This window comes from Pimephales promelas, chromosome 17, assembly GCF_988280905.1.
Source record: "Pimephales promelas chromosome 17, fPimPro1.hap1.1, whole genome shotgun sequence".
Taxonomy (NCBI): domain Eukaryota; kingdom Metazoa; phylum Chordata; class Actinopteri; order Cypriniformes; family Leuciscidae; genus Pimephales; species Pimephales promelas.
In genome coordinates, this window is record NC_142785.1 from 19116023 (window position 1) to 19142611 (window position 26589).

The 26589-nt window shown below is 38.6% G+C and overlaps 1 protein-coding gene across 1 annotated transcript in view; it reads left to right on the plus strand.

The window, feature by feature from the left end:
• The window catches only part of pkd1b (polycystic kidney disease 1b), a 35280-nt gene that overhangs the window by 3256 nt on the left and 5435 nt on the right, over positions 1-26589 (plus strand). The window contains exons 5-39 of the mRNA XM_039661319.2: positions 1590-1737; positions 1842-2107; positions 3519-4217; positions 4382-4513; positions 5493-5668; positions 5766-5902; positions 6065-9702; positions 9782-9946; positions 10797-10931; positions 11026-11308; positions 11399-11630; positions 11716-11860; positions 13304-13438; positions 13692-13836; positions 13930-14535; positions 15165-15315; positions 15402-15657; positions 17426-17621; positions 17714-17881; positions 17950-18093; positions 18159-18369; positions 18611-18734; positions 19539-19691; positions 19810-19874; positions 19969-20120; positions 20397-20511; positions 20594-20760; positions 21326-21528; positions 21653-21850; positions 21986-22140; positions 23567-23679; positions 23790-23928; positions 24639-24761; positions 25611-25782; positions 25882-26169. Coding sequence (XP_039517253.2) covers positions 1590-1737; positions 1842-2107; positions 3519-4217; positions 4382-4513; positions 5493-5668; positions 5766-5902; positions 6065-9702; positions 9782-9946; positions 10797-10931; positions 11026-11308; positions 11399-11630; positions 11716-11860; positions 13304-13438; positions 13692-13836; positions 13930-14535; positions 15165-15315; positions 15402-15657; positions 17426-17621; positions 17714-17881; positions 17950-18093; positions 18159-18369; positions 18611-18734; positions 19539-19691; positions 19810-19874; positions 19969-20120; positions 20397-20511; positions 20594-20760; positions 21326-21528; positions 21653-21850; positions 21986-22140; positions 23567-23679; positions 23790-23928; positions 24639-24761; positions 25611-25782; positions 25882-26169 — 10335 coding nt within the window. The remainder of the gene's footprint in view (positions 1-1589; positions 1738-1841; positions 2108-3518; positions 4218-4381; positions 4514-5492; positions 5669-5765; positions 5903-6064; positions 9703-9781; positions 9947-10796; positions 10932-11025; positions 11309-11398; positions 11631-11715; positions 11861-13303; positions 13439-13691; positions 13837-13929; positions 14536-15164; positions 15316-15401; positions 15658-17425; positions 17622-17713; positions 17882-17949; positions 18094-18158; positions 18370-18610; positions 18735-19538; positions 19692-19809; positions 19875-19968; positions 20121-20396; positions 20512-20593; positions 20761-21325; positions 21529-21652; positions 21851-21985; positions 22141-23566; positions 23680-23789; positions 23929-24638; positions 24762-25610; positions 25783-25881; positions 26170-26589) is intronic.

Below are 26589 nucleotides of genomic sequence, written 5' to 3' on the forward strand. Positions count from 1 at the left end.
TCAGAAACCCTTGTTATCAGCGACAACTGTGGCCGTTAAGTGAATTGCAGAAAGCAACTTCTTTTCTTGTACCATGAACATGTGATGTACAAGCTGAGACTGAACATTATTCAATGCCTGCAAAGTTCTTTTTTGTTCTTTGCTAGACATAAATGGTAGGAAATACCTTTGCAGCGATAAACTGTTAACAAATATCCAGACACCATACAGTACATGCTGCTGATATTTAAATATGTGATGTGTTGCTTTGCCCACAATAACAAAATAGACATACAGCAAAATAGCAAAATAACAGCGTTGAGAAAACAGCAGTTAAGCATCTGATTGTAGCGTTGTGGATATGTTTGCATAAACTCTGCAATTCACCAGCATCATGTGGAAAGATGAGCTATTTAAAATTAGACTGTTAGAATTCTAAAGTAGGATTTGAGATATTTGAGACTATAAATTAAAGGAGTAGTTCACTTTTTAAAAATACTTTTGCTGATAATTTACTCACCCTCATGTCATCCAAGATGTCCATGTCTTTCTTTCTTCAGTGGAAAATAAATTGAGGTTTTTGATGAAAACATTCCACGATTTTTCTCCATATAATGGACTTCAATGGGAACCAAACGGTTCAAGGTCCAAAAGACAGTTTCAGTGCAAACTGTTCAAAGTCTTTAAACGATTCCAGACAATGAATAAGGGACTTATCAAGCGAAACGATTGCTAATTTAAAAAAAAAAATAACAAAGTTTAAGTTTTATAAGCTCAAATTGTTGCCTTGCTCAATTTGAACAAAGTTTGTTCATTTTGATGAAGGAGTTCGAACAGGAGAGTCATGAACCCGCATCACAGAACAGAGCAAGGCAACAATTTGAGCTTATAAAACTTTGTTATTTTTTTTAAATGAGCGATCCTTTCACTTGATAAGGCCCTTATTCATAGTCTGAAGTTGTTTAAAGCCCTTTGAACAGTTTGCAGTTTGCACTGAAACTGTCTTTTGGACCTTGAACCATTTGGTTCCCATTGAAGTCCATTATATAGAGAAAAATCCTGGAATGTTTTCATCAAAAACCTTAATTTCTTTTCGACTGAAGAAAGAATGACATGGATATCTTGGATGACATTGGGGTGAGTAAATTATCAGCAAAAGTTTTTTAAAAGTGAACCACTCCTTTAACCCATTTTCTTTGCATGAGACATTGTCATTACAGTACAGAATAGCTCTTTTGGCATTACCTGAACATTGTGTAAGCATTCGTTTCAAGGGTCTTAGGAGCGTGTGTAAACGTCACATCCTTTTGATTCTCCCAGCAAAAACGTCCCGAGTCCTGCACATAAACACAAGTCAACAGGCTTTAGGAAGTCAGGAAATGTCTCGTTTTTTTATTTATTTTTATGTTTCATTACAAGCTGTTCACATTGGCTATAAAAATCGCTTAATACATGGAAATTCATATGTATAGTCCCTTTAATGTTTTATAGGTCATGCAAATTTGCGAATTTCTGAAATTTTGAATCATTCTATGAACATTCTGTACATTCATTTTAAAATTTGCAAGTTAATTCACACCTATTTTGAAATGAAGCATCTGTGTGTACAGATTATGTTGTTCCCAGGTCTTTGGTTCACCCATGAAGGTCGAGTGCTATCTTTGGATTTGTTGATTCAGCCAAGTGATCAGCTAACCTTTGCTAGAGTGCAAATCTTACGGCCGTACTGCAGCCCGAATCATCACCTAGTACCACCAGGTGAGCAAATGAACCACTAATGAGCAACACATAGCCTAATTTGTTCCCAGTTTGTAAAGTGATCAATTCAAGAGGTACATTTTATGAAACACCTTCTCTCTTAGGCTGTAGTTCTCTCCTGAACCCTTTCAGCTGCTGTTCACTGACGCCCATGTGTAACACCACTGGTGGCTGTGTCAGTGGGCAGTACTGGTGTCACCTGCTGGAGATCTGTCTGCCCGTCACCAGCCCGTGCAGTCCTTACCACTCCTTTATGGGGGGGCATGAATTCCCTCTGCCTCCCCGATACCCTGCGACACCACCATTCTTCCACTTGATGGCAGACATGTCACTGACACTGCCAGCAAGCACTGACCTCACACACATCAGTGTAGGTGGCAATTCTTGACTTGTTCAAGAATCATTTAAAAACTTTTTTTTTCCCAATGATTTAATAATGTTGGTCCGCAAAGAAAAATGGCCTAGCAACAAGACAAGCACTGTAACAATATTACAGTAATATTAGGCGGAAATTCTTTGAGGTCATATTCACTATCGAACATGCTAGATTCTGTATAAAATTCTTGTTACCGGATACTCTGTGCAGGGTTTCCAAAATGGTGGTTCATGAGAACATTAAAGGAGTAGTTCAATTTAAAAAAAAAAAAACTTTTGCTGGTAATTTACTCACCCCCATGTCATCCAAGATATCCACGTCATTCTTTCTTCAGTAGAAAAGAAATTAAGTTTTTTTAACATTCCAGGATTTTTTTTCCATATAATGGACTTCAATGGGAACCAAACGGTTAAAGGTCCAAAAGACAGTTTCAGTACAAACTGCAAACTGTTCAAAGGGCTTTAAACGATTCCAGACGATCTCCTGTTCGAACTCGTTTATCAAAATGAACGAATCTTTTCTTCATGTCATTTGGTTGACTTCATGTCAACAAGTTGACTCGGGAAAAGATTCGAGTCATGAACGAGTTCGAACAGGAGAGTCACGAATGCGCATCACAGAACAGAGCAAGGCGACCATTTGAGCTTATAAAACTTAAACTTTGTTATTTTCCTTTTAAATGAGCGATCATTTCGCTTGATAAGACCCTTATTCATCGTCAGAAATCATTTAAAGCCATTTGAACAGTTTGTAGTTTGTCTTTTGGACCTTGAACCGTTTGGTTCGCATTGAAGTCCATTATATTGAGAAAAAAGAAGAAAGAATGACATGGACATCTTGGATGGCATGGGGGTGAGTAAATTATCAGCAAAAGTATTTTAAAAGTGAACTACGCCTTTAAATCAAATGTAAAATATATAACAAATAAAAGGGGGGTGCTGTGCACAATTAATTGAAATAAAACTGAAATTGCCATATTTTGTTCAATTATCAAACCAAAGGCTTCCATTTAATTAAATTAGTGTATAGTCAGTTGCGTATTTCAGAGTGAAGAGCAACACGCGAGCGTCGAATGATCCGGTGATTTCAGCATCATAATGCCGCGAACATCACCAGTGTGACAATAAATCTACATCAGAGAACTGTGAACATGTGACGTTAAATTATTGAAATACTTTAAATCTTCGGGGGGTAGTAAATATTTGACTTCTAAGGAGGTTCGGCTCAAGTTTCAGTGTTTTATCTGTCCACTAAATGCCGCAGTTAACCAATCAGAATCAAGAATTACTGTGAAAACCATCATAATGCAAATATTGTGCAAAAAATGAATTATAATTACTACATTAATAAATAAATTGTGATTATATATATATTTTTAACCAAAGACACTTATTTTGTTGTGCAGGTCATAGTCCAAGACAAACATATCACTGTCTATCCTGATGACATTCTGGCATTGCAGCACACTAGAAGAGCTGGTGAATTTCTACACTGTGTTGCCGGTACCAGCTCGGCCTGGCGCCAGAGTTACCTCTCCATGCACGGGCCTGAGTGGGGGGGCTGGTTAGAGGGGACTGTGTCTGCCCAATTGAGACAGGGCCAATGGCTAGATGGACTGGTCTGTGACCTACGGGTGATTTACGAGGACACAATGCCACACAATGGAGTTTCACCAATACCCAGCACCTCACAGAGCAACAATCCTGTCACAGGGTTGCAAGTTTTGCATCCAAAACTTGACAAGGACAACCAAATGCATATTGTAGTCAATATCCCAACTCTCATTGTCATCCAGATCCTTTCAGGTGGAAACGCAACCAGTTCCTGGTCGGACCCTGTGTCTAAGAATAAAGTTCCTTTTGAATCCTCTTGCCCGGCTGAGATGCCTGAGATCGAAGGAGGATGTGTTAGGGCTACTCTTGACACGTGGTTCTCCCATGTGTATGTGGAGCTTTCTAGTCAAGGGGAACATACACTAAACATCATGGCTTCAAACAGCTTGAACTTCCAGACTCTGAGTGTGAGAGTTGTTTCTCATATTCCTGTCACTGGGCTGAGCATCCAGCCTCAGGGCTTCAGCAGAGTTCTAGTGGACATACCACAGGTATAGCAATGACTTTGTGAAATGTTTGTCAGTAACCTTTTTAGAATTTGATGTGCTATAATGATATTTACATGGTATATGAAGAAAAGGTTCTTAGAATGTCATAACTAGACTTTAATTGATTTAGGGGGCTTACCTTTTCCTTTTCTTTTTTCCCCCTACAGTTGTTTACAGCTTCAGTAGTCACCGGCACATCAGTGAAGTATACTTGGTTTATTGATGACCTGGTCCAGTTTACACACATAGGAGAGTCTTACAGTGTGTTTTTTAAAAAACCAGCAGCATACAAACTAAAGGTAAACATGTCGATATTTCTAAATACAAGTTAGTTTAAACCCTTTTGTGAACCTGTGCCTAAAGCAATGGTACAATGTTTTAGGTTTTAGTTCCTTGCTAGTTTTAAATAAAAATAAATATGATTCTTCAAATCAAAATGTTTTACAAAATGTGTTAATATTACTATTAACTGCACGCAGAACTGAAAACCTTGTAACAAATGCAACATTATTTGTCAAATTAGTAACATTCAGATTGGCTTGTCTTTATAGTTTGCCTATTTGGTAAATGTCCCTTGAATTACAAGGGATTCATGCTTACTGCACTCCATTTTAGGTATTATAGTTGCACAATCCATATTTATCTTTGTTTCAAGTGGAAATAAACCTTATTCAGAGCAGCGCCATGACAGGTATGAAAGTGAGGCTGTGAGGGATAGACTTACCGTGTTTTCAATGGCATCCGCTGTAAAAAGCTGAATAAAGCAGCTAGATTACTTACAATTTTCCACAGCTCACATTGTCGGGAGTTTTTTGTCAACTGACATTTCTTAGAAAGATATTTTTCCAGTGTTTCATGAGCAGAACAATCCGAAAACACATTAAATAACAATACATCCCATTGAAGAGATGCAAGTCTATCCCTTACAGCCTCGCTTTCATTCTCATTAAATCAAAGATGGCGCTGCCGTGAATAAGGCGTATAGTTCCAATTGGGTGCACAGCCTTTGATGTCAACAACAAAAGTTGTGTAAAACATTCTCCTCTCTTTTAAAAGTATATACAATTGTTGTCCAATTTATGCATGATTATGTGGTTGGTTGCATTTTATTATTTGCATCCAGCATTGTTGTTTTCCTGCTGTCAATGCCTGGAACTGTGACCCAATTTGAAGTCACGACCCACCAATTGATAGTCATTGCTTAGGTTGCTAGGTTTTGTCATGAATGAATTCATTTTTTCTAATTTCTTCAAATCTTTACTGCTTTCTCTGCTCTAGGTAATGGCAAATAACCCTGTGAGCTCTCAGTTAATTGAGGTGAAGCTCACAGCCGATGTAATGACCCCATTAGCTGACCTAGCAGTAATTTCCCTACCAGAGGCCATTGCTGTAAACACCTCAACTGTCTACAAAATTCAAGTTAAAGCTGACATTTCTATAGGCGTTACAATCAGGTTAATGCCTCTGAATTGTAATTGAATTAGAATTATGAAAATAAGTTTGACCTCTTCTGAATGTATAATGATATTATGAAATGATTTATCTCTCCAGATGGGATTTTGGTGATAATACTGCATCTGTCAGTCACGCAATTTCTGCTCCTTTAGAGATGGATGACAGCTATCTTCACCGAAGTGCCAAACATATCTATCTGCAAGACTCTACCAATCATACATTTTCTTTTCCAGGTACTGGTAATAATTTTAATTGAGCATTGCTACAGTGGCATCAGTCAGGTTTTTTTTTCCCTTGTTATTGTAATAAACCCAATTAATGAGTGCACTTTTAAGTGTCTATGCCTTGGGGGGAAAATATTACATGCTAAAATTTCATAAAATTTTTCTTTTTAGGTGACTACACAATGAAAATAAAGGCTTATAACAAATATGACCAAATTGAAAAGGCTGTAACCATAAAAATAAGGACTCCAATATCAAGACTGCTGGTGTCATCATCTCCTACTGTCTGTCAAGTCAACCACACCATCCTCTTTGAGGTCTCGCTATGGCCTTCTTCATACGGAATACTTTATGTATGGAATTTTGACGATGACTCTGATAAAGTGAAACAACATTCCAGTAAAGTCAGGCATGTTTTTAAAAGGCCCGGCACATACAACGTCACCATCAGTGCCAACAACTCCTTGACAGTCTTGACTAACTATACAGCAGTGGAGGTAGTTGAGGCTGTCTCAGATCTCCAGTTAAATTACAATGGCTCCATTGAACTGAACAGCACCTTTGAAATCAGTGGCAGAGTGTCTACAGGCACTCATCTAAAATGGACCTTTGAATTTGGAGATGGTTCGATACTAAAAGATCTCACTGGAAGCTCAGCCTCTCACATTTACAAGTCTCCTGGAAATTACACCGTTGAGGTTTCTGCTTATAATCGTGCAAGTAGAGAACACCGGTTAGTCAATGTGGAAGTCTATCGTTTACTAATTAGCAAAATTATCCCAACAGGCTGCATTTTGAGTCAAGCAGAGACTAGTTTTGAGGTGTTAGTCAAAGGCTTTGTTCCTTTTTTGACTTTCCACTGGGATTTTGGAGATGGCACACCATTGTCTGTTGTTAAAGGAGCAACAACTATCACTCATACCTTTCTGACTTCAGGCACTTACACAGTTGTTGTAAATGCTCACAGCCTTGTGGATTCAGTCCATTATGAAACCAGCATATGTGTTGAGGCCCAAATAACAGATGTTACTCTGCATTCAGCCAAGAGTGCTGTAGCGGTGAGTGAGGAAATATGCTTTGATGTTTCTGTGCTTCCCAAAGTACCAGGTTATCTGTTTTGGTGGTATAACAACCTTTCTAGTGAAATGGTTCCAGTCAAAGGCCAATCGCACCATTGCTTTGTTTTTCAAGAGGAGGGTTTGTATGAAATTTCAGTGCAGATACAAAACAAAGTCAGCAACAGAACAGCAAAAGCAACCATTTTAGTTCAAAGGCCTGTATCTAATCTAGTCATAAAATATGAAGGCAACCATGATGCAATGACTGTGAATCAGTCCTATTACTTTTGGGCTGAGCTTGCTGGTAAAACAGCTTCTTTTCAGTGGAATTTTGGAGATGGCTACAAAAAGGAGGGCCAAAATCAGTCACATGTTTTCAGTTTTCCTGGGCGGTTTCGTGTGACGGCCACCGCATCTAATGCTATAAGTTCATGTTTGGTGTCTATAGAGATTGAGGTGCAGGCACCTCTGTCATCCTTATTGGTTAACACCAATCAGCCAATTGTGGAGGCTGGAAAAGAGACACTGCTAATAGCTCAGACTGATGTTAATGAAAATGTTGTGTTTTACTGGACTGTAGATTCTTTATTACCTCCAAAGCCTGGAACATCCACATTTATGTATGTGTTTCCTAAAGCAGGGGTGTTTCGGATTAAAGTTGCAGCACAAAATCTTGTCAGTCGATTAGAAAGCATAACGGACATTGAAGTTGTAGAGAGAATACATGGAGTTCGAATTCAATGTCAGGAACTGCGGTCTACAAGATATGTCCTGACAAATCAGACTGTACTGTTGACGGCATCAGTGACATGTGGTTCTAACTTGACATATGAGTGGACTACAAACCAAAGTTGGATTAACACAACTGCAAGTTATAGCAAACAGTTTCCACTTGTTGCAAACAGCCCTGGTGATATACACATCAGACTGGTGGTATCCAATGCTCTTGGATCAGTAGATAGTGAACTTTCACTGAGAGCAGTAGAGCGAGTGTCTGGGTTGAGTATTTCATCACCAATGAATGCTGTAGCTAAAGGAAACCCAGTGAGGATATCTGTGAGTGTAGCATCTGGATCAGACCTTCACTACTCATGGTTCTTAGACTCTGAGCGCAGTCCTGTAATATCAGATGTTTCTTTTGTTTTGCATGTTTTTAAAGTTATCGGTTTGGTCAAGATCAGAGTATCAGTCTCGAATGTGTTCGGGTCTGACAATGCAACCAAGCAACTAATAATTCAGGAAGACATCTCGAAAGTGGATATTCAGATAAATGGACAATTCAGACCATTTTTCGTAAGTTCAAATAGCCATCTGTTATTCCATGGCTCTGCAGGAACAGGAAATGTCCTACACTGGGAATGGGTTTTAACGCTTCACAACAACAGTGTTACTGTTCTTGCTGACAATCAAACCGTTAGCTATTCTTTCACTGAAGTTGCAGAACACTGGATCTCACTTAACGCTTCAAACAACATTAGCTGGCAAAATGTTTCATACCCTCTTGTGGTCCAGGATGCCATCCAGGGACTTTTACTTACGGCAAGCAGTGATGTTGTTTGTGAGGGCGATATGGTTATTTTCTCACCTTCTATCTCCCAAGGAAGTGAAGTTTCGTTTTCTTTGGAGTTTGTTCATGCAAATTATTCCATGGGTATTGGGCAGAATTTTACAACCTCTTCACTTTCAGTCGGAAAACATCTGGTGAGAACAAAAGCAAAAAATAATGTCAGTTACCAAACTGCAACAGTTATTATGAGAGTCGTGGAAAGAATTAAAGGTCTGCATTTGATCGGATGTTGCTCTGCTGTCCTAGAGGCATCCAAAAACATAAGTTTTCAAGCATCCAGTGACTCACAAGCCAATTACCACTGGACTTTCCTATTAAATGGAGTTCAGTCCTCTTGGGAATTTGGGCAAAATGTTCACTTCACACCTTTTACTAATGGATCCCTGTCTGTTACAGTGAAAGCTGATAATGGCTTTTGCTCACAGTCCCTGACCAGTACAGCAACAATACAGAAGAATGTGAAGAAAGTGGAGATTTTTACCACCCATGATGGAGCTTTTATTGATTATCCGATCACTTTTGAAGCCATGACAGATGGAGGCAGCAACCTTAAATTCATCTGGGATTTCGTTGATGCTAATGATGGAGCCCTGGTTACAGAATCCAATAGACAAGTCCACAAATTTAATACTACTGGTGAGTTTGTGGTGAAATTAACAGTTTTCAACAACATAAGTGAGATCTCTACTCAAAAGTCAATTAAAGTACAAGAGCTGGAGTGTACCCAGCCACTAATCTACATTGTAAAAGAACAATATAAAATATTAAAATCCAGAGAGAGTTTCTTTGAAGCACGAGTGGACTTTAATGGTTGCTTTACATACAAAGCATCATATTTCTGGGAGATCTTCAGGGGACAAGATTGCTCAGGAATAGACAAGGTGGCCTTAAATGATTCAGTGGATGTTACAACACCTCTTCTTTCTCTGCCAAAGCACACTCTAAAAGTGGGAAACTACTGTCTGGCATTTACTGCTAGACTTCAGGGAACTCCTCTAAAGCAGAATCGGTCCATAAAGCTTAACGTGGTCCACAGTCAGCTGGTGCCCGTAATTAAAGGTGGTTCTCACAGGTTCTGGTCAACTCATTATGATCTGATACTGGATGCAATGGAGTCTTTTGATCCAGATTCAGAGGAGAATAATATGGAGCTGTTTCAGTTCCAGTGGAGTTACACTATAGAGGTACAGTAAATTACAAATGCAGTAAACTCTTCATCACTGCTGGTGAACACTCTATTGATAATGTATTCTCTGCTTCCAGAACACAACAGCAATGTCTTCAGCCGTTTCCACCCTTCACTATCATATTCCAGTAAATGGTAGTATGCTGTTTCTTCCCAGAAGTGCACTTCTGCCAGACAGAGTGTACCACTTTACTCTCAACCTTTACAAAAATGGAAGACAACCTGTCTCTATATCACAGTCGGTGAATGTTAACTTATTTTACTTCACATTGCTTTTAGCAGTTCACAAGGAATGTATTTGTCATGAATACTCTGTCATCATTTACTCACCCACATATCGTGCCAAACCAGCCACCACCAGCGCTTTTGACCATTTTCACAAAAATTCCACAGAGCTTCTGCTTTTAGACAAAAAAAAAAAAAAAAAAATCTGTTTTCTTCTTTTAGGAATTATTTTTTATCAATACTTTAAAAAAAACCAAACAAACATTTTGAACAAAAAATATGAAAAAAAAAAAACTCTAATCACTAATCCAACAAAACCAGATGAAGTCTGTTGGCATCTGTCGGTGTGAGTTGGCCTAAAAAGTACAAAAAAAGACATTAATTTATCCATATTATTTGAGCGGTTTAATCCTAGTCTTCTGAAGCCTCAAGATTGCTTTATATGAAAGACCGCTTTAATTTAGGCTTTTATTCATGTAGCCTATAATCAACACACTTACATAGAGCCCATCAAATATGCTAAACCCCAAATCTTTAATGAAAGCCCAATCAATTAATATGGATTAATTTTACAATATCTTTTGAAATTTTTGATGCATAATGTTTTAGTTGCGTGGACTTTTAGTGAATGGACAAAAACGATGAGAAAAACTTTATTTGCATTTTGAGGATTAATGAAAGTCTTAATGGTGAAATGATGCGAGGGTGAGTAAATGATAATAGAATTTTCATTTTTGTGTGATCTCTTAAAGCTATTCAAGGAGCTTTTTGACCAACAATAAGTCACCCGTTCATTAAAAATATGTCAACACAGGAAAGAAAACTATGTTTGTCTAATGTCTTTAATTGTATTTTTATTATTTCAAGGTTAAAGTCTATAATGTTGCGTTGCTGCCCGTGACTGTAAAGTGTGTCTCATGTAATTCACCGTTGTCATACACGAGTCACAGGCACCATGTTGCCTTGACTGGCCATTGTTCTTCATGTCAAGACACTGTACAGGTATTCACTTCCCAACGTAACATAGAATAACTTCATATGCCTTCATAAGTCTTACACACACCTTAGTAATGTTTTAAAAACACTTTAACTACAGTACAGGTGGACTGCAGAGAATCAGAGAGGTGAAACTTTAACACTGAATGAGGTCACTACCTCGAAAGGAAGTCTCTGGAGAGAAATAGTCATTAAACCAGGGGTGCTAATGGAGAGCCAAGAATACACCTTTACTGTCAACGTGTCTGAGCCAGCCTCTGGGCTTTGGGGGTCGGCAAGCATCACCTTAGTCCCCAACCATCCTCCCTACGGGGGTATTTGCACTCTGTCACCAGACGGCTCGCTTAATTTCCTGGAAACTATGGTCTCTTACAGTTGCTCAGGTAGTGTCATCTCTCTTCTGCTCTTATTTCTCACCCAAGTAATGGCTCTGCAGATTGACACATTCTTTGCTATTTCATTCTCAATGGCAGGGTGGATGGATGATGACGGTGACTCAGCTCAGCTGATATTTTCGCTGCAGGTGGCACAGTGTGAAGATTTTGGACCATTATGTCCCTTGATTTCCCTTTACAGAGGCACTCAGAGTACGTTCGCCTCCATGGTGCCGCTGGGTAGTCCGAATACAGTGGAAAACATATCTGTTGTTCACATGCTGGTGCTGGTAGAGGACAGTATGGGGGCTTCAGTCATTGCAGCAAGGAAGTTAGTCAGACATTGGCAATTTTATTTTCAGATACAATTTGCCAGCACATCATAGCACCAAAATAATACTGGATATCTTCTGCAGGAACCTGACAGTGATGCTGTGTGACCACTGCACAATGGAGTGGTTGAGGAATAAGAGTCAATCAGAGTTTTGGGCCTTGCTTCAACAAGGAAATCCTCAGGACATTATCCAATATTCTATTGCCTTGACCAGCCAACTCAACCAGGTAACTGAGACTGTCAAACCAACTGTCTGCATGTTTTTAAAAAGGTGCACTCAGTATTTTCCAAATTCAAAACCGGATGGATAAGATGGATAAATCATGCACACTTCCGTGAAATAAAGAGTGGGTCACCAACAAACCAACAAAGAGGGGTACTCAGTTGACCTTTTTTATTCACCTTTTATTGGACACCTTTGCTCTTGTGGGAAAAAAGTGATGGGGACGAGACCGCCTATGCCGAGTCCTAGTCAAGACTGAGACTTTGAAGGGTCGAGTCAGAGTCGGGACCGAGTCCGTTGATTTTCAAATACAGTCGAGTCCGAGTCTAGATCGAGTCTTTGAAGGGTCGAGTCCGAGTCAAGACCGAGTCTTTGCAGGGTCGAGTCCGAGTCGAGACCGAGTCCGTTGATTTTCAAATATAGTCGAGTCCGAGTCTAAGACCGAGTTTTTAAAGGGTCGAGTCCGAGTCAAGACCGAGTCCGTTGGTTTTCAAATACAGTCGAGTCCGAGTCAAGATGGAGTCTTTGAAGGGTCGAGTCCGAGTCAAGACCGAGTCCGTTGGTTTTCAAATACAGTCGCGTCCGAGTCAAGACGGAGTCTTTGAAAGGTCGAGTCCGAGTCAAGACCGAGTCCATTGGTTTACCAAATACAATCAAGTCCGAGTCAAGATGGAATCTTTGAAGGGTCGAGTCCGAGTCGAGACCAAGTCCGTTGGTTTTCAAATACAGTCGAGTCCCAGTCAAGACCGAGTCTTTGAAGGGTCGAGTCCGAGTGGAGACCGAGTCCGTTGGTTTTCAAATACAGTCGAGTCCAAGTCTAGACCGAGTCTTTAAGGAAGCAAGTCTGAGTCGAGATTTTGTCCTGACATATCAGTTTTGTTATTCATGATTTAATATCACACCAGTTAATAATCAACAGTTAGGCCTACAGACTAAGCTAGATTGGGAATTGTTTAGAGCAGTCGTCTTAACGTCTTAAAGGGATAGTTTACTTTGAAATTAATTTTTGGTATGTTTTAGCTTACCTCAAGGGCATCCAAGATGTTTAAAAAAAAAAAAAATCTTGAGGACTCAGTCTGAAAATTATGAGTCCTTCTCCTCCCACTGTGGTCCGAGACCAGACTCGAGTACTACATCACTAGAAAAAAGTAATTATGACTGGCCGCAGGTGGCACATTTGTTTTGTGCCATAAAATTCAGATAAATGAATTATAAAAGTTTGAAGGCTTTACTGACTTTACAGAGTCAAACAGATGTATCAAAGTAGCATGTCTCTACAATGTCTCAGTTACTTATAATATTAGCTTTGTGTGTTGTTGCATCCACACCACTAGATGTCAGTCCAACACAACTGCCATAAAAATAACAGAGTGCACCTTCAGTTTCAGTGATGGTGTGTCAGACCATTAGACATGTGTTTTTAAATCAAAATCATCCACTTCCACAGCTAGCATCCGTCAGTGCTCAAGAGTTGGAGGACAAGATTCAGATCCGTGGAAATGTGATTCAGGCTCTGGCGTCTCTGCCGGTCTCCTCATTACAGGATGCGGCTCTGATCAGCTCAGCTTTAGCCCAGTCTACAGTAAGGCTTTCAACTATTAAAGCTCATGGAAAGTATAGCACTAATCATAGCTTGACACAAAGCATGTCAGCAACTTTTTGTACGTCCAGCACTGTGACGCGTGGCAAAGGCTCATCACTGAATACAGATTGCCTGCTTTGTGTAATGAGGAGTGCTGGGAATACAGAAAGTCCCCTTATGCGGCCTAAGAACAAAGCGTTGTGATGTTACAAATGCAAATTATGTACTAGAAAATGTACTTTCCTGTCTGCAGGTGTTTCCATCTGAATGGCAGTGCAACGGCTGCCATGCAAAGGTTCTGAAGGCCACAGAGAAGATGATTAAAGTGATAAGAGAACAAACAGGAGCGGGTGACATCAACCCCACAGACAGCGGCAGGAACATTCTGGCTGTTTTAAGTAAAGCAGAATTCATATTCAGCGTGATAATAGAGGTTCGTTCTGAAGTTGTAAATGAACCGTGGCTTAACCATTCTTACATTTTCCCTGCAGGCAGCACACTGACTGCTGATCAGAGGCAGAGAACCAATTCAGGCCTCAAGCATGTGGATACATCAGAGACAGCTGTATCAGCACTGGAGCAGATTTTAGAGCTCATGCGCTCATTAATGTTGTCGCGGATGAGTGGGGAAGAAGTTCTGTCCCTCGCCGTTCCAAAGATCAGTGTGGTGGGCGTACGGGGTGATCCTACTAAAGACCTTCTGTGCACAGATCCTCAAAGCCACTGCCAGTTTCACATCCCATCAGCGCTGAGCTCTCAACTGAAGGAGGAAAAGCAAGAGGTCCTGCAAATCCTTCTGGAAATGGAGGGTGAAGAAAATCCATTCATTCCAGCTGCAGAACCTCCTATTACGACTACGCTCGCAGCCATGGAGTTTGCTACGTCACAGGGGAAGGCCATTTCGATCGCCAACCTGACACAAGACACTGCGATACAATTTACTTTACACAAAAAAGTAAAAGACACAGAAGATGAGAGGTTACAATGGAAACATTTTACTCTGCCATCCAAGGGAAGTGTACATTTCACAGTCAAAGCAATGGATACAGATCCTCAGACTGGACTCTATGTTGCCCTAAACTTCAGTCTCATCCCAGGTAGTGAGCCGCCAATGCATCTTATAAGACTTCAATATAATATAATATAATATAATATAATATAATATAATATAATATATATCCACTGTTTGAACAAACTCAATATAACGATGCATTTGAATCATCAAAAGTCTGAGACTTTTTAAAAAAGGAAATAATACTTAATACTGTTATTCAGCAAGGATGCATTGAGTTGATAAAAGCTGACAGTAAGTACATTTATAATTTTACAAAGGATTTTTATTTCTAATTAATACTGTCTTTTTGAACATTCTATTCATTAAATATTCTGAAAAAATATGGTTTACAACAAAATATTGAGCAGCACAACTGGTTTCAACATTGATAATAATTAAAATTATTAATATTAAAATGATATCTAGAGGATCGTGCTTTTTACTTAAGAAAATGCAGCTTTGGTGATTATAAGAGACTTCTTTCAAAAACAAAAGTTTTTGAATGGTAGTGTATATTATATTGAATTGTCTTGGCTAGTGGGTCTCAGTGTTAGCAAATGAGGAAGAAAAATAAACTCGAGTAAAAACGCAAAAGAGGTAATATCATATTTTAGCAATGTAAAAATGTTTTAGCAGTATCTAGAAAGCCTGTGCTTTGTATTTGTCGAGCAGGAGCTGGCAAGAAAGTCTCTGGACAAGTAAGGATCTATGTAGACGACCAACCAGTTCATCAACTGTCTGAACAAACTCTTTTCCAAAAACTCACCCTCTCTCTTTCAACTGAAACTCCATCACTGGAGCACACCATCTTCCTTACACCACTGTAAGTTCTTCCTGATCCAAGTTGTTGTTTTTCTTAATTGAAAATAGGGAATAGGATTATTGTAAATGTATCTGTAAATTTTACAGCTTGAATGGCTTTGCCAAAGACCTGTTTGTGAGGCTGAACAGTAGCACCAGCAGTGTGGATGACATGTCCGTCTCAGTGTGTGTGTTCAGCATGATGTGCCGGTTCTTCAGTGTTGATGAGAAGCGCTGGAGCAGTGATGGCTTGAGTCCTCTGAACGGCAGCAGCCCACACACTGCCCACTGCCTCACCCATCACCTCACGATGTTTGGAGCCAGCCTCTTCATCCACCCTGAGGCACTTCTACTGCTGCCACCTGTATGCCATTTCTACTTAAAAATATAACATCATTTCACCGTTAAGCATGGGGTCAATAAGATAAAAAAAAGAAGAAATCGTTACTCTTGTTCAGCAAGGATACATTCAATAAATCAAAAGTGACAAGACTTGATACACTTTATTCTGATGGTCCCTTTTGAACAATCTTGTTGACTATAATTAACTTTGCAACTACATGTCAACTCTCATTAGAGTATTATTAGTAGACTGTCTGCTTAACATCGGATAACTCTTTATTGTGATGATCCTCCAACAGACATTCTACAGACTATAAGTAATTTTGCAAGTATGACAACTTATTCTAACCCTAACCCTTGATATAACCCTACCAGTGTACTAATACTCTACTAACACTCTAATGAGAGTTAGTAGAGATGTAGGTGCAACGTTACTTATAGTCAACAGAATGTGTTAAAGGGACTATTAAAATAAAGGGTAAACCGACTTTTACATTGTTACAAAAAGTTTATATTTCAAATAAAATGCTGTTCTTTTTTTAACTTTCTATTTACAGCACAACTGTTTTCAACATTGATAATAATACAATTATTTGATCATATTATTTTATTGTTTTAGAAGAAATAAATGCATATTTGACTGCTTTCAAAAACATTAGAAAATCTTACAGACTCCAAACTTTTTAACCGCAGTCCATATTATATACTATATTTATTTACTGAAATTATTGTAATTGTCAGTGGGTGTGTTAGCAATAGAAGTGTATGCAGAAAAAGCAAACATCCTTTCAAAAACATTAAAAAATTTTATCGACCCCAAACTTGTAGCCCTCAATCGGGTCATGGGGTCTATACGACCCCAATCGACTTTTACTTTGACTTTTCATACATTATCTATCTATACAACCCGGTCTCATCCCAAGACGTCATACAACTGACGTTTTGGGACGTCTTTTGACCATACGTCAATATTCGCCTTTTTAGGGCCCCCTTAAACGTCGCTAGATGAGGTTATGGGATCCTAACTCTACCCCAGACCTAAACCTAACCCTAAACCTAACCCGTCACCTAACTGACGTTAAAGGTAAAGCGTCAGTTGTATGACGGCCCGGGATCGCCATCTACCGACGTTTAAGGGGGCCCTAAAAAGGCGGATATTGACGTATGGTCAAAAGACGTCCCAAAACGTCAGTTATATGACTTTTTGGGATGAGACTGTGTTGATCTATACACACACACACAAAAAAAACTGGGCTTGATTTGGTTGTTCTGAAGGTACAGTATGTAAAAAAAAAAAATTTATACACTTCTGGTCTTTGGGGTCAATATGACCCCACATTGAAATGAATGGGAAATGTGAAAAAAAAAACCCTAATATATTTTATTCAAGTGTTAAAAAAAAAAATCCGGCTTAAATCTGAAAGTTTTTACACAGAAATGAAGGCCTAGTACTAGAGCATAAATGGAATGTATCATAAAAAAAAATATTTCATATGCTAAAGCTAATGGTGTAGTTGAGGAATTGTGGTATATGGATACAAAAGTACTTTATATCTCCAAAAACACAGCATTAATGAATAGATGAGAGGTACAAAAAAAATTATATATTATTTGTATGATTAAAAATGTATATTTTTTGTACAATTACTCAATCAATTGTTGGGATCGTATAGACCCCGCAGCCCAGAAGTGTAAACAGGAAACGAAGACCATTTGAAGGTTACACAGTTATTAATTCATGTAAAAACTGTAGGTATCACATCAGTGATGAACATTATTGTTGTCACCAGTCAGAAGAGCCGGTGAGAAACGCTGTGGCGGGAATAGTTTGTGGAGTCTTACTGTTAATTCATCTGCTGGTTGGTCTTATCGCTCACAAACTGGATCACCTGGAAAGTCAGCGTCTGTGTTGGGTTCCTCTGTGTGGTCAGAAAGGTCGCTACTCCTACCGGGTTCTTGTCAAAACAGGCTGGAAAAGAGGGTCTGGTCAGTAGAACTTTTAATTTACTTGTCTTATTGACCTCATAAAAGTCATCAAACAAGATCTTACCACATTATTAAACATCTGAATTCATCAGGTACCACTGCACATGTTGGCATTAGCCTGTATGGTCTGAATAAAAGTGGATCACGTCACCTTCAAAGTGAAGGAGCTTTCCAGAGGAACAGCCTGGATGACTTCCAAATTGAAACAGATGCCAATCTCGGAGAGATCTGGAAAATACGCATCTGGCATGACAACACAGGTCAGTGGTTGTGAACAGCTTCTGTCTTTCTTCTTAAAATATTCACAAAGAACTGCTGTGTTTTCCAGGTCTAGACCCATCCTGGTACTTACAACATGTGGTAGTCTGGGACATACAGACAGACAACATGTTCTTCTTCCTGGTAGAAGACTGGCTATCTGTGGAGAATGAGAAGAACTCTGGAAGGGTGGAGAAAGTGATTTTAGCATCTTGTAAGTATACACATGCAGCACAGCATATTTCATATTTGCATTTCGTAACCTTTTGATCTATTTAGGTCCACAGGAGCTGCAGGAGTTTAAGAGGATCCTATATAACCAGTTACTTTTTGGCCTTCGAGAGCACCATCTGTGGATTTCATTATGGGAACGGCCGGCCCACAGCCGCTTTAGCCGAGCCCAGAGGGTCACCTGCTGCGCCCTCTTATTACATCTCTATCTGGCAGCTGGGGCAGTGTGGTATGGGGCAGTGGGCAAAAAGGGCAGCAGGTAATAGACTTGACCTTCAAAGGGCATGGATAACAGATTGAGCTCGTATAGGCTACACTGTAGTTGTAGGTATTACATCTTGTGAAATAAAGCAATTTCTGTTTTTCTCCAAGCTACAGTGTTTGTTATCAATTAATGTCAAATTAGAATCATATTCATCACTAAACTCAGACAAATGAATACATTTTCTCTCATTCCGCTCAAAACAAATGGGTTATTCACATTTGTTACTGTACCGCAGCGTTCCAGTTTCAACCCAGATGGTGATGAATGGAGAGACCATACTGGTTGGAATGACAGTTGCAGCTTTGACCTTTCCCCTCCAAATCATTCTCAGATTTCTGTTCCAAAAAACCCAGAGCAAGGTATATATGCCAGTCTAAATAATAGCTTGCGAAATCATACTGTTCTGACTTTTAATCTGCACTACCATGCAAAAGATTTTTAAAGTGCTCATCTAGGACTTGAATCCAAGTGCATTTATGTGTTCAAAAATCTAGTAAAAACAGTAATATTGTGGAATAGAAAACGGTTTAATAAACTGAAATATTATTTGAATATCTTTTAAAAATGTAATTTATTCCTGTGATGGCAAAGCTGAATTTTCAGCAGTCTTCAGTGTCAGATGATCCTTCAGAAATCATTCTAATGTGCCGATTTGGTGCTCAAGAAACATGTATTATCATTATCCCATCCAAGATGTCCATGTCTTTCTTTCTTCAGTCGAAAAGAAATTAAGGTTTTTGATGAAAACATTCCAGAATTTTCTCCAGATAATGGACTTCATTGAGTACCAAACCGTTTGGTTCCCATTGAAGTCCATTGTATGGAGAAAAATCCTGGAAATCCTGGACAACTTGGATAACATGGGGGTGAGTAAATTATCAGCAAATGTTTTTTTAAAAGTGAACCACTCCTTTAAAGGCTGTTGTGCTGCTGAAAACCATGATACATCATTTTTTCATATATGAATAGAAACCTTTTTTAGCATTATAACTGTTTTTAGTATCAGTTTTGATCAATTCAATGCATACTTGGAGAATGAAAGTATTAATTTCTTTTTTTTTTTTTTAAAAAAAAGAAATGTCTGACTGACCTCAAACTTTTGAACTGCAAACATTTGTGAAAATTCTCACTCATTGTGCAGTTGGTGCTGGATTGTGTTGTAGGTGACATTGGATGTCTCTCTGCCTCCCTCTCCTGCGTGTCATACCGTGGAGATGGATGTTTTCCTCAGTCACCCAGGTCTCTCCTGCTCATCTTTTCTGTCATTGCCAACAGGCCCTGACTCTTCCATATACGATGGACTGTCTCCTTTTACCGTGAGAGAAAGTCAATCCCCTATGATTAAAAGATATCATAGAGTCATCAAGCAAATGTACTAAATGAATTTATTTGCACCATATTCTCTTTGTATCTCCTTGTTTTTTTCCCTTTAAGAACTCACTGCAGAACAAAAAACTAGATGCAGAGTTTTGGGATACTCCCAATCCTGGGGATGACCGGTACCAAGTCTATTCTACACAAATTCTACATGCAGTATTACATGCCTTTAAAAAGTTAACATAAACATACAGTGTTATTTTAAACATTTCGCAGAGTGGATCAATGGACATCATGTGACAGTATCTTTGGCCTGCCTGAACTGACAGGAACTACTCACCTTTTTAAGAGAAAAAAAGCCTTTCTACATCTACATTTGTCGACTCCAACATCGGACCACAACATTTTAGAACCAACCAAGTCTTCAGGTTTGAAGAAACAAGATCACTCTCTTGAAAATGTCACACACACAAAAAAATCTTTCATCATTTATTCAGTCCTTTTCTTGTTCTAAAAACCCGTATGGCTTTCCTTCTTTCGTGGAACACAAAACCAGCTTTTTCCCATATGAGCCATACATACAACTTGTGCACAAGTCTTCAAGAAAGAAAGAAAGAAAGACATATAGATTTGAAGCAATATGAGAATGAGTAAAATGTTCACATAAGTGTGTAAATCTAAGGGGATCTATTCCTTTATTTTAGAGGAAGATCTAATGACTATATCTGCAGACCTGGACCCCACGAACACACTTTCCTCAGGGCCAGAAGCATCTGACAGTGGTCATTTGACACCCAACGAGACCTCCCTGTCTGACATGTGAGTTTAGCACTGATCATTTCACACATTTATCAGGATACATGGTCACATACACATGTATTTCTGTGTTTTTGTCTTCCAGCCAGGACAGCTTGTGTAGTGAGTGGTCTGATCTGAATATGGAGACGCCCACACATGAACCTGTCTTTCACAAGTCCTCCTCCTCACTCTCAGTGCTCAGTGAGGCCAGCACATTTCTCCCTAGCCTCCCACCCGACTCTATTAGCACCATCTCCAACACACGCATTGGTGAGCCCACACACCATACACAGTTATGTTTTTATAAACATCATTAAGTCTTGTATGGCTCCATTTATTTGATTATTCTCAAAAATTCAGTCAAAACTTTTGTGGAAAGAGTGATTCACCCCTAATCAAGTCCCAAACCAATCTGCCTAGGAAATCACCTAGTCTTATTCTGCATTGCTATTTGTACTCATTTTGAATAAGCAGGCTACACAAAGTAATTATTTACATTTTTTATCACTTTTACTCACGACATGCTACCTGGTAACATAGGATTCCATTCATTATGCTAAGCTAAGCTAGCGGCTAAGCTCTTTTTTACATTATGAATACGAATCACAAACTAAAACGGTCCATTCCCTTGTTCCATACAACATGTTTGATTAAGTTCTAGTTTTTTTTTACTCATTTAAACTTCTTAATTCATAATATGAATGATACAGTATGTAGAAAATATTCAATTCAATTAGATGGAATTTTACTATTAAGTGAAATGCGTAAATCTTGAAAAAAAAGGGTTTAGTACATTGATTTGTGTGTGTTTGTGAACCTCTGGGCTGTTCTACAGGTGTTGTTCGTGGTGTACCTGGCTTGAATCTTCCATCGTGGGTTGTGCGTGTGCTTCACTTGCTGGTGGCCATTCTGCTGGGAGCATGCCTGGCTCTGGTGGGATTGTATGGGAGCATGTTTTCCAGCACTGTGGTTCTCATGTGGCTGGTTTCTGCCCTGTCAGCTTTCCTCACTTCTGCCTTGCTGTTGGAACCATTTACAGTCAGCTATAAATCTGTTTTACACAGTGAAAAACTGAAAGATGTGCATTTCTATCAAAATATTACTTTTGCTTTTAATCAAAACATCCTTACTTTGTTCATGACGTCAGGTGTTTTTTCTGCAGATATGTATTCAGGCACTATATCTGGCTGCTGTGGTGAGACCAGTAGACCCAGAGGTGGAGGAGCGTTTGGCTCAGGAGACAGAGGTCAGAAGGACAGAAGAGCATCTGGAGGATAAGGTTCATCCTCCCTGTGGATACGGCTTGCTGCAGGCTAAAGAGGAAGCATGGAAGCTGAGAAAGCTTAGAGCCTTAATGAGGGTGAGCTCGCACCGATAGATCCACTCAGCACTCATTTAGCCCTCTGAGACCTAGAACAGCTGGATTTCTCCTGCATTCTGACCCTAAAGCATATTAATATTGGTCTGATGTTTTATGTTTTAAACTGATAATCAGAGCTGCTTGGCCTATACGTTCTTCCTGTTGGTGGTTCTGATGGTGAACTACCAGGAACATGTGCAGGAGGCTAACAGCAGACTGCTTCAATCAGCTATAAAACACACGCTGATCTCAGCTTCAGCAGGGCAGCCGAGTCTCACTGCATTATCAGGGTGAGCCAGACTATACTGTACATATGTTCATCACCAGTAATCCTGTTTTCTTTTTGACGTGTCAGAGACCCTAGTGATTTGTGTGTGTATATATAGGTTTATAGTGTTGTGGTTGTAGGGAAGAGGAGAGGCTTGGGTCTAATTGAAAGCATTATTCATTCCACAAACACACAATCAAAGATAATCCAAATGCGGAAAGCAGATGAAAATAAACCACAGAAAGATAAGAAACCAACTGGGCACCAGGAAACACAATAGCTTTATATCCTGGCCTTACCAGAGGATATAAAGATTGTACTGTCTTTTTGAAAAAGTCTTTTTAAAATGGAGTTAAAGTTTTTTTTTTTTTTTTTTTTTTTTTTTTTTAAATCGGCCCAACTCTGCAAACAAATGACATAGTTGCAGTTTAATTGATTCCTTAATAATTTGTATTCATTATTTTGTGGCCCTGTGTGTGTGTTTTATTTTACGTTGGAATGGTTTGTGTTATCTTATCGTTTATGTTAGTGACGACTTGGCATGACTACAGATGAAAATTAACCTTTGGCTTAATCCAATACAATGCATGAAATGAAAACATGTACATAGTCCCTTTTCAAATAAATAAATTAAACTTAATTAAAGAAAACTGAAAAACAGGGGTATACACAACATAACCAGAGGTTAACATGGCACATGTGAGACTCACTATAAAAAAACAAAAAAACAAAAAACAAGGAATACCAAGGATGTATCTGAAAACTTGGGCAGCTGAATTGTTGCCTCACTGCCTTATAGGCAATATCTGCAGACAGGAAAGTTTGAACAAAGGCAACCCACGAAACTGATTTCGAACAGATTTCTAAGGCAGCGCTACAGTTTAATGATCTACAGTAAAATAGAGCAAGCTTTGGTGAGAACTAAACAAATATTTAATTACTACAGTAGTAATTTCTTGCTAGAAATTACATCAGTGGAAAACGCTGGTAAAAAAAAAAACATATATTTCGTTTGCACACAAAAATTGACCAGCAACTGCAACCTTCAGATGCTTTCTTTTTCTGTCACAGAATAGAAAGCACAGGATTGTGGTATATCAAAGGCAGCGAAGGATACATCTATGCTACCTTCAAAAATTGATCAGATGAAGGTATCTCAGGAGACCGGAAGTGAAGCTAACATTGGATTCGGATGTCTAGATGCCTTCCTACCTTTAATTGAGTCCTCTGAAGGCAGCAATTTTAAGTTTTAAGGTGCAGCCTAAGCAAATAAAAAACAGAAACCGCAAGACAACGATATCAAAATAAAAGTCATTGAAAACACACACACACACACACACACACAAAAAGAATATATATTATATATACACAATGTGTGTGTATCTTTATTTTAGTTTGTCATGAATCAGTGAAAGTAATTTTCTTTCAAAATATATTACTTTTTTCAGATGGATGAATGCAGAACAGTGGATAGATGAGAGATTGATTTCACACCTACATGAAAACCCTTCTCTTTCTCTGTCTGGCCCTGCAAGACTGCAGAAAATTCATTTTCAAGACGGTAAAGACTACTTAATACTTTATATATGCATCTTTTTGAGAGTTTGTAAAAAATAAATCTTAAAAAAAAACTAACTTTTGTAGATTTTTTTATTATTATTATTTTCAAAGTCTGCAGTCAAAACATCAGAGATCAGTTCCACTCTGGTCGACTTCCTTTGATTCTGAATGCTCATGTTTCATCACATACAAACCCTGGACACCAGAGCTCCTCAGCACACAGCAACATCACTCCAGCACTTTCAACGGGGTGAGAGATTATACAACCAGGCCAGCTGTCAGTCTTGCCTGGGCCCGGGACAAGATAATCTTAGATGGGCCCGCCCTCAAAAGTGTGCTTTCACTTTTAATTAAGCATGAGCAGCGCAGCAAAAATAGACTCGGATCTGGCCCATTATCTGTTCAACGATTTCAGCCGCCTTTTTATTTCTCATCTCCAGAAATGTATCTAGTAAAGCAAATGCAAGGGTTAGAAATCAAATCTTTGCTAATACTTCCTCATCATCATGGAGAGCTCAGTTCGCAGCACCTTCTCCTTTCCACAAGTGCTTGCTCTCCCGTGGCGTCTGTCGTTGCTATGCAACAATGAACTTGCGCATCTGTAAAAACGAGCAGGCCGTGTCGCTATTGAGCTAATATCCAAAATATTTCCATATGTGGCTCTTTCCTCCTTTCTTATCAACAAGTGGATTTGCAGCCACCACACCAGCAGCACTGCTTGCCCACTATTTGGCCACTCTTTCAAGGACAATTAGGAAGAAAACAAATAAAAAGCTTTTATGTAACTCAAATATTAGATTTTGTTTCCACAAATATGCCTATTTTATTTATTTTTTTTAACAATTATTTCATAATTTAATGAGGGCCCAGTTCTGGAAAGCCTGAACAGCTGTATGGAAGAATATAATAGCATTATCATGCATTTGATTCCCATAAATGATCACAATCTCCTCTTTCAAGGCTAAGGACTAATAGTGCATCATGTGCATTCAGTCAGACAGAGGAAGTAATGCTTGGGAACAACAGTGAATCCACACATCAGATCCTGTTGGACCTACAGACAGCAAACTGGTTGACAACACGGTATGTCACTATAGCATAAAATATATGTATTATCTCCACGTGTCCAGTCATGCATTAAGGATTAATACGCACTAATAAGCATTAATTCATTGTTAACTAATGCACAAATAATACTGAAGTAATGTGTAACTAATGATTATCTAAGCTATTCATTAATGATTACCACATTATGAACTAATTAAGAGTCTGTAAAGTTAATGTATCAGTTCATACATGAATTGTTATTAATTAAATATGTAATTGTGGATTAATTCCATAATAACTCATTTTCTTTAACTAATAGTGTTAATTAATATATTAATTACCAGAATGAGCCAAAGCCTTGTATTTCAACTTCCTGATAATATGACAGGTACACTAATATGCATTAATACATTATTAATTACTTCATTGTTAGTGCAAATTCATGTGCAAATTACTACAATTACTAAATGACTAGTTAATAATGATGTGCCCCAACAAGTAAAGTCATAACATGATACCTTTGCAAATCATTAGCTAATGATGTTATAAAATAAAATACTATATAAAATATGTTATTAAGGAATTAATACACAATGACACATTGAATTAATAGCAATTCATGTATTACTTAATCTATTAATCATATAGACTCTTTATTAGTTGCTGATGAATCATTAATTAATGGTTTAGTTCTTCATGAGTTATACATTAACGCATGATTATCTGTGCATTAGTTAAGCATGAATTAATGCACATTAGTGCACCCGTATTGTAAAGTGTTACCGATTTTTCTGCACACATACTGTAAGTATGGGATTTTTATATTAATATTAGAATCAGACACTCAATGTTTTTTGAGGAACTGCATTATGTTTTCTGTGACAGGACACAGGCAGTATTGATCGAGTTCACTCAGTATCATAAACAGACGGGCATCTTGGCACCAGTTTCTGTTCTCCTGGATCAAACACACACAGGCAGAATCCTGGCTTTCATCTCTATCCAGCCTTTTCACATCTCTCCAATATCTGGTCCAGACTTACACGTCACATTGACGGTACTGGCTCTCCTACAAGACTTATTCACAATAGAAACAAATCTTGTAGTTTGAAAAGAATAAAAACGAGTTAAAAGGGATTTGTGGTCTTCTCTCTAGATTGTGCTTTTGCTGTTCGCCCTGTGCTTTGTGAGTGCTGAAGTATGGGCCTTGATCATGAAGCCAAGTCAATACCTGAGGCAAGCCTGGTGCTGGTTTCAGCCATTGTTAGCTCTTCTGACACTAGCAGCAGCTGTTCTTCGTTTGTATTTCCTCTACACGACTGAAGTCTGCGTCTCCAGACATCGCTCCCGGCCCACATCCTTTGCTGACTTTCACAGTGCTGCCATACTGGCCAGGAAATCCAATCAGCTCTCAGCAATCTTATTAACCATCTTGGTTCTAAAGGTAGGCTATTGGTCCTGAAACAAAGGAATGATTTGTCAACATTTTTTTCTGGAACTAGATTTGCATTTCCTGAAGGAAATATTAATACATGCTGCAAAACAGCAGTCAAATATATTCACTGAATGGATATTATTCATTCCATGTTTTTTTTCTATATTCGAAATGTCCTAACTTTATCTTCTGGTGAAACGACAGACATTTACAACTGAGTTTTTTATATTCAACCTCAAGCTCACATTTAGATATGCCTCCATCCAAACAACAACCAATGCATGGAAGTAACTTACACTTTATTTCCATAACTAGTAATGAACTTTGCATTTTTCATTAGAGCATTAGTAGACTTAGAGTAAGGATTAGTAGAATAAGTTGAGATGCATGTACTGTACTTTCAAAGTTACTTATAGTAAGTAGAATGTC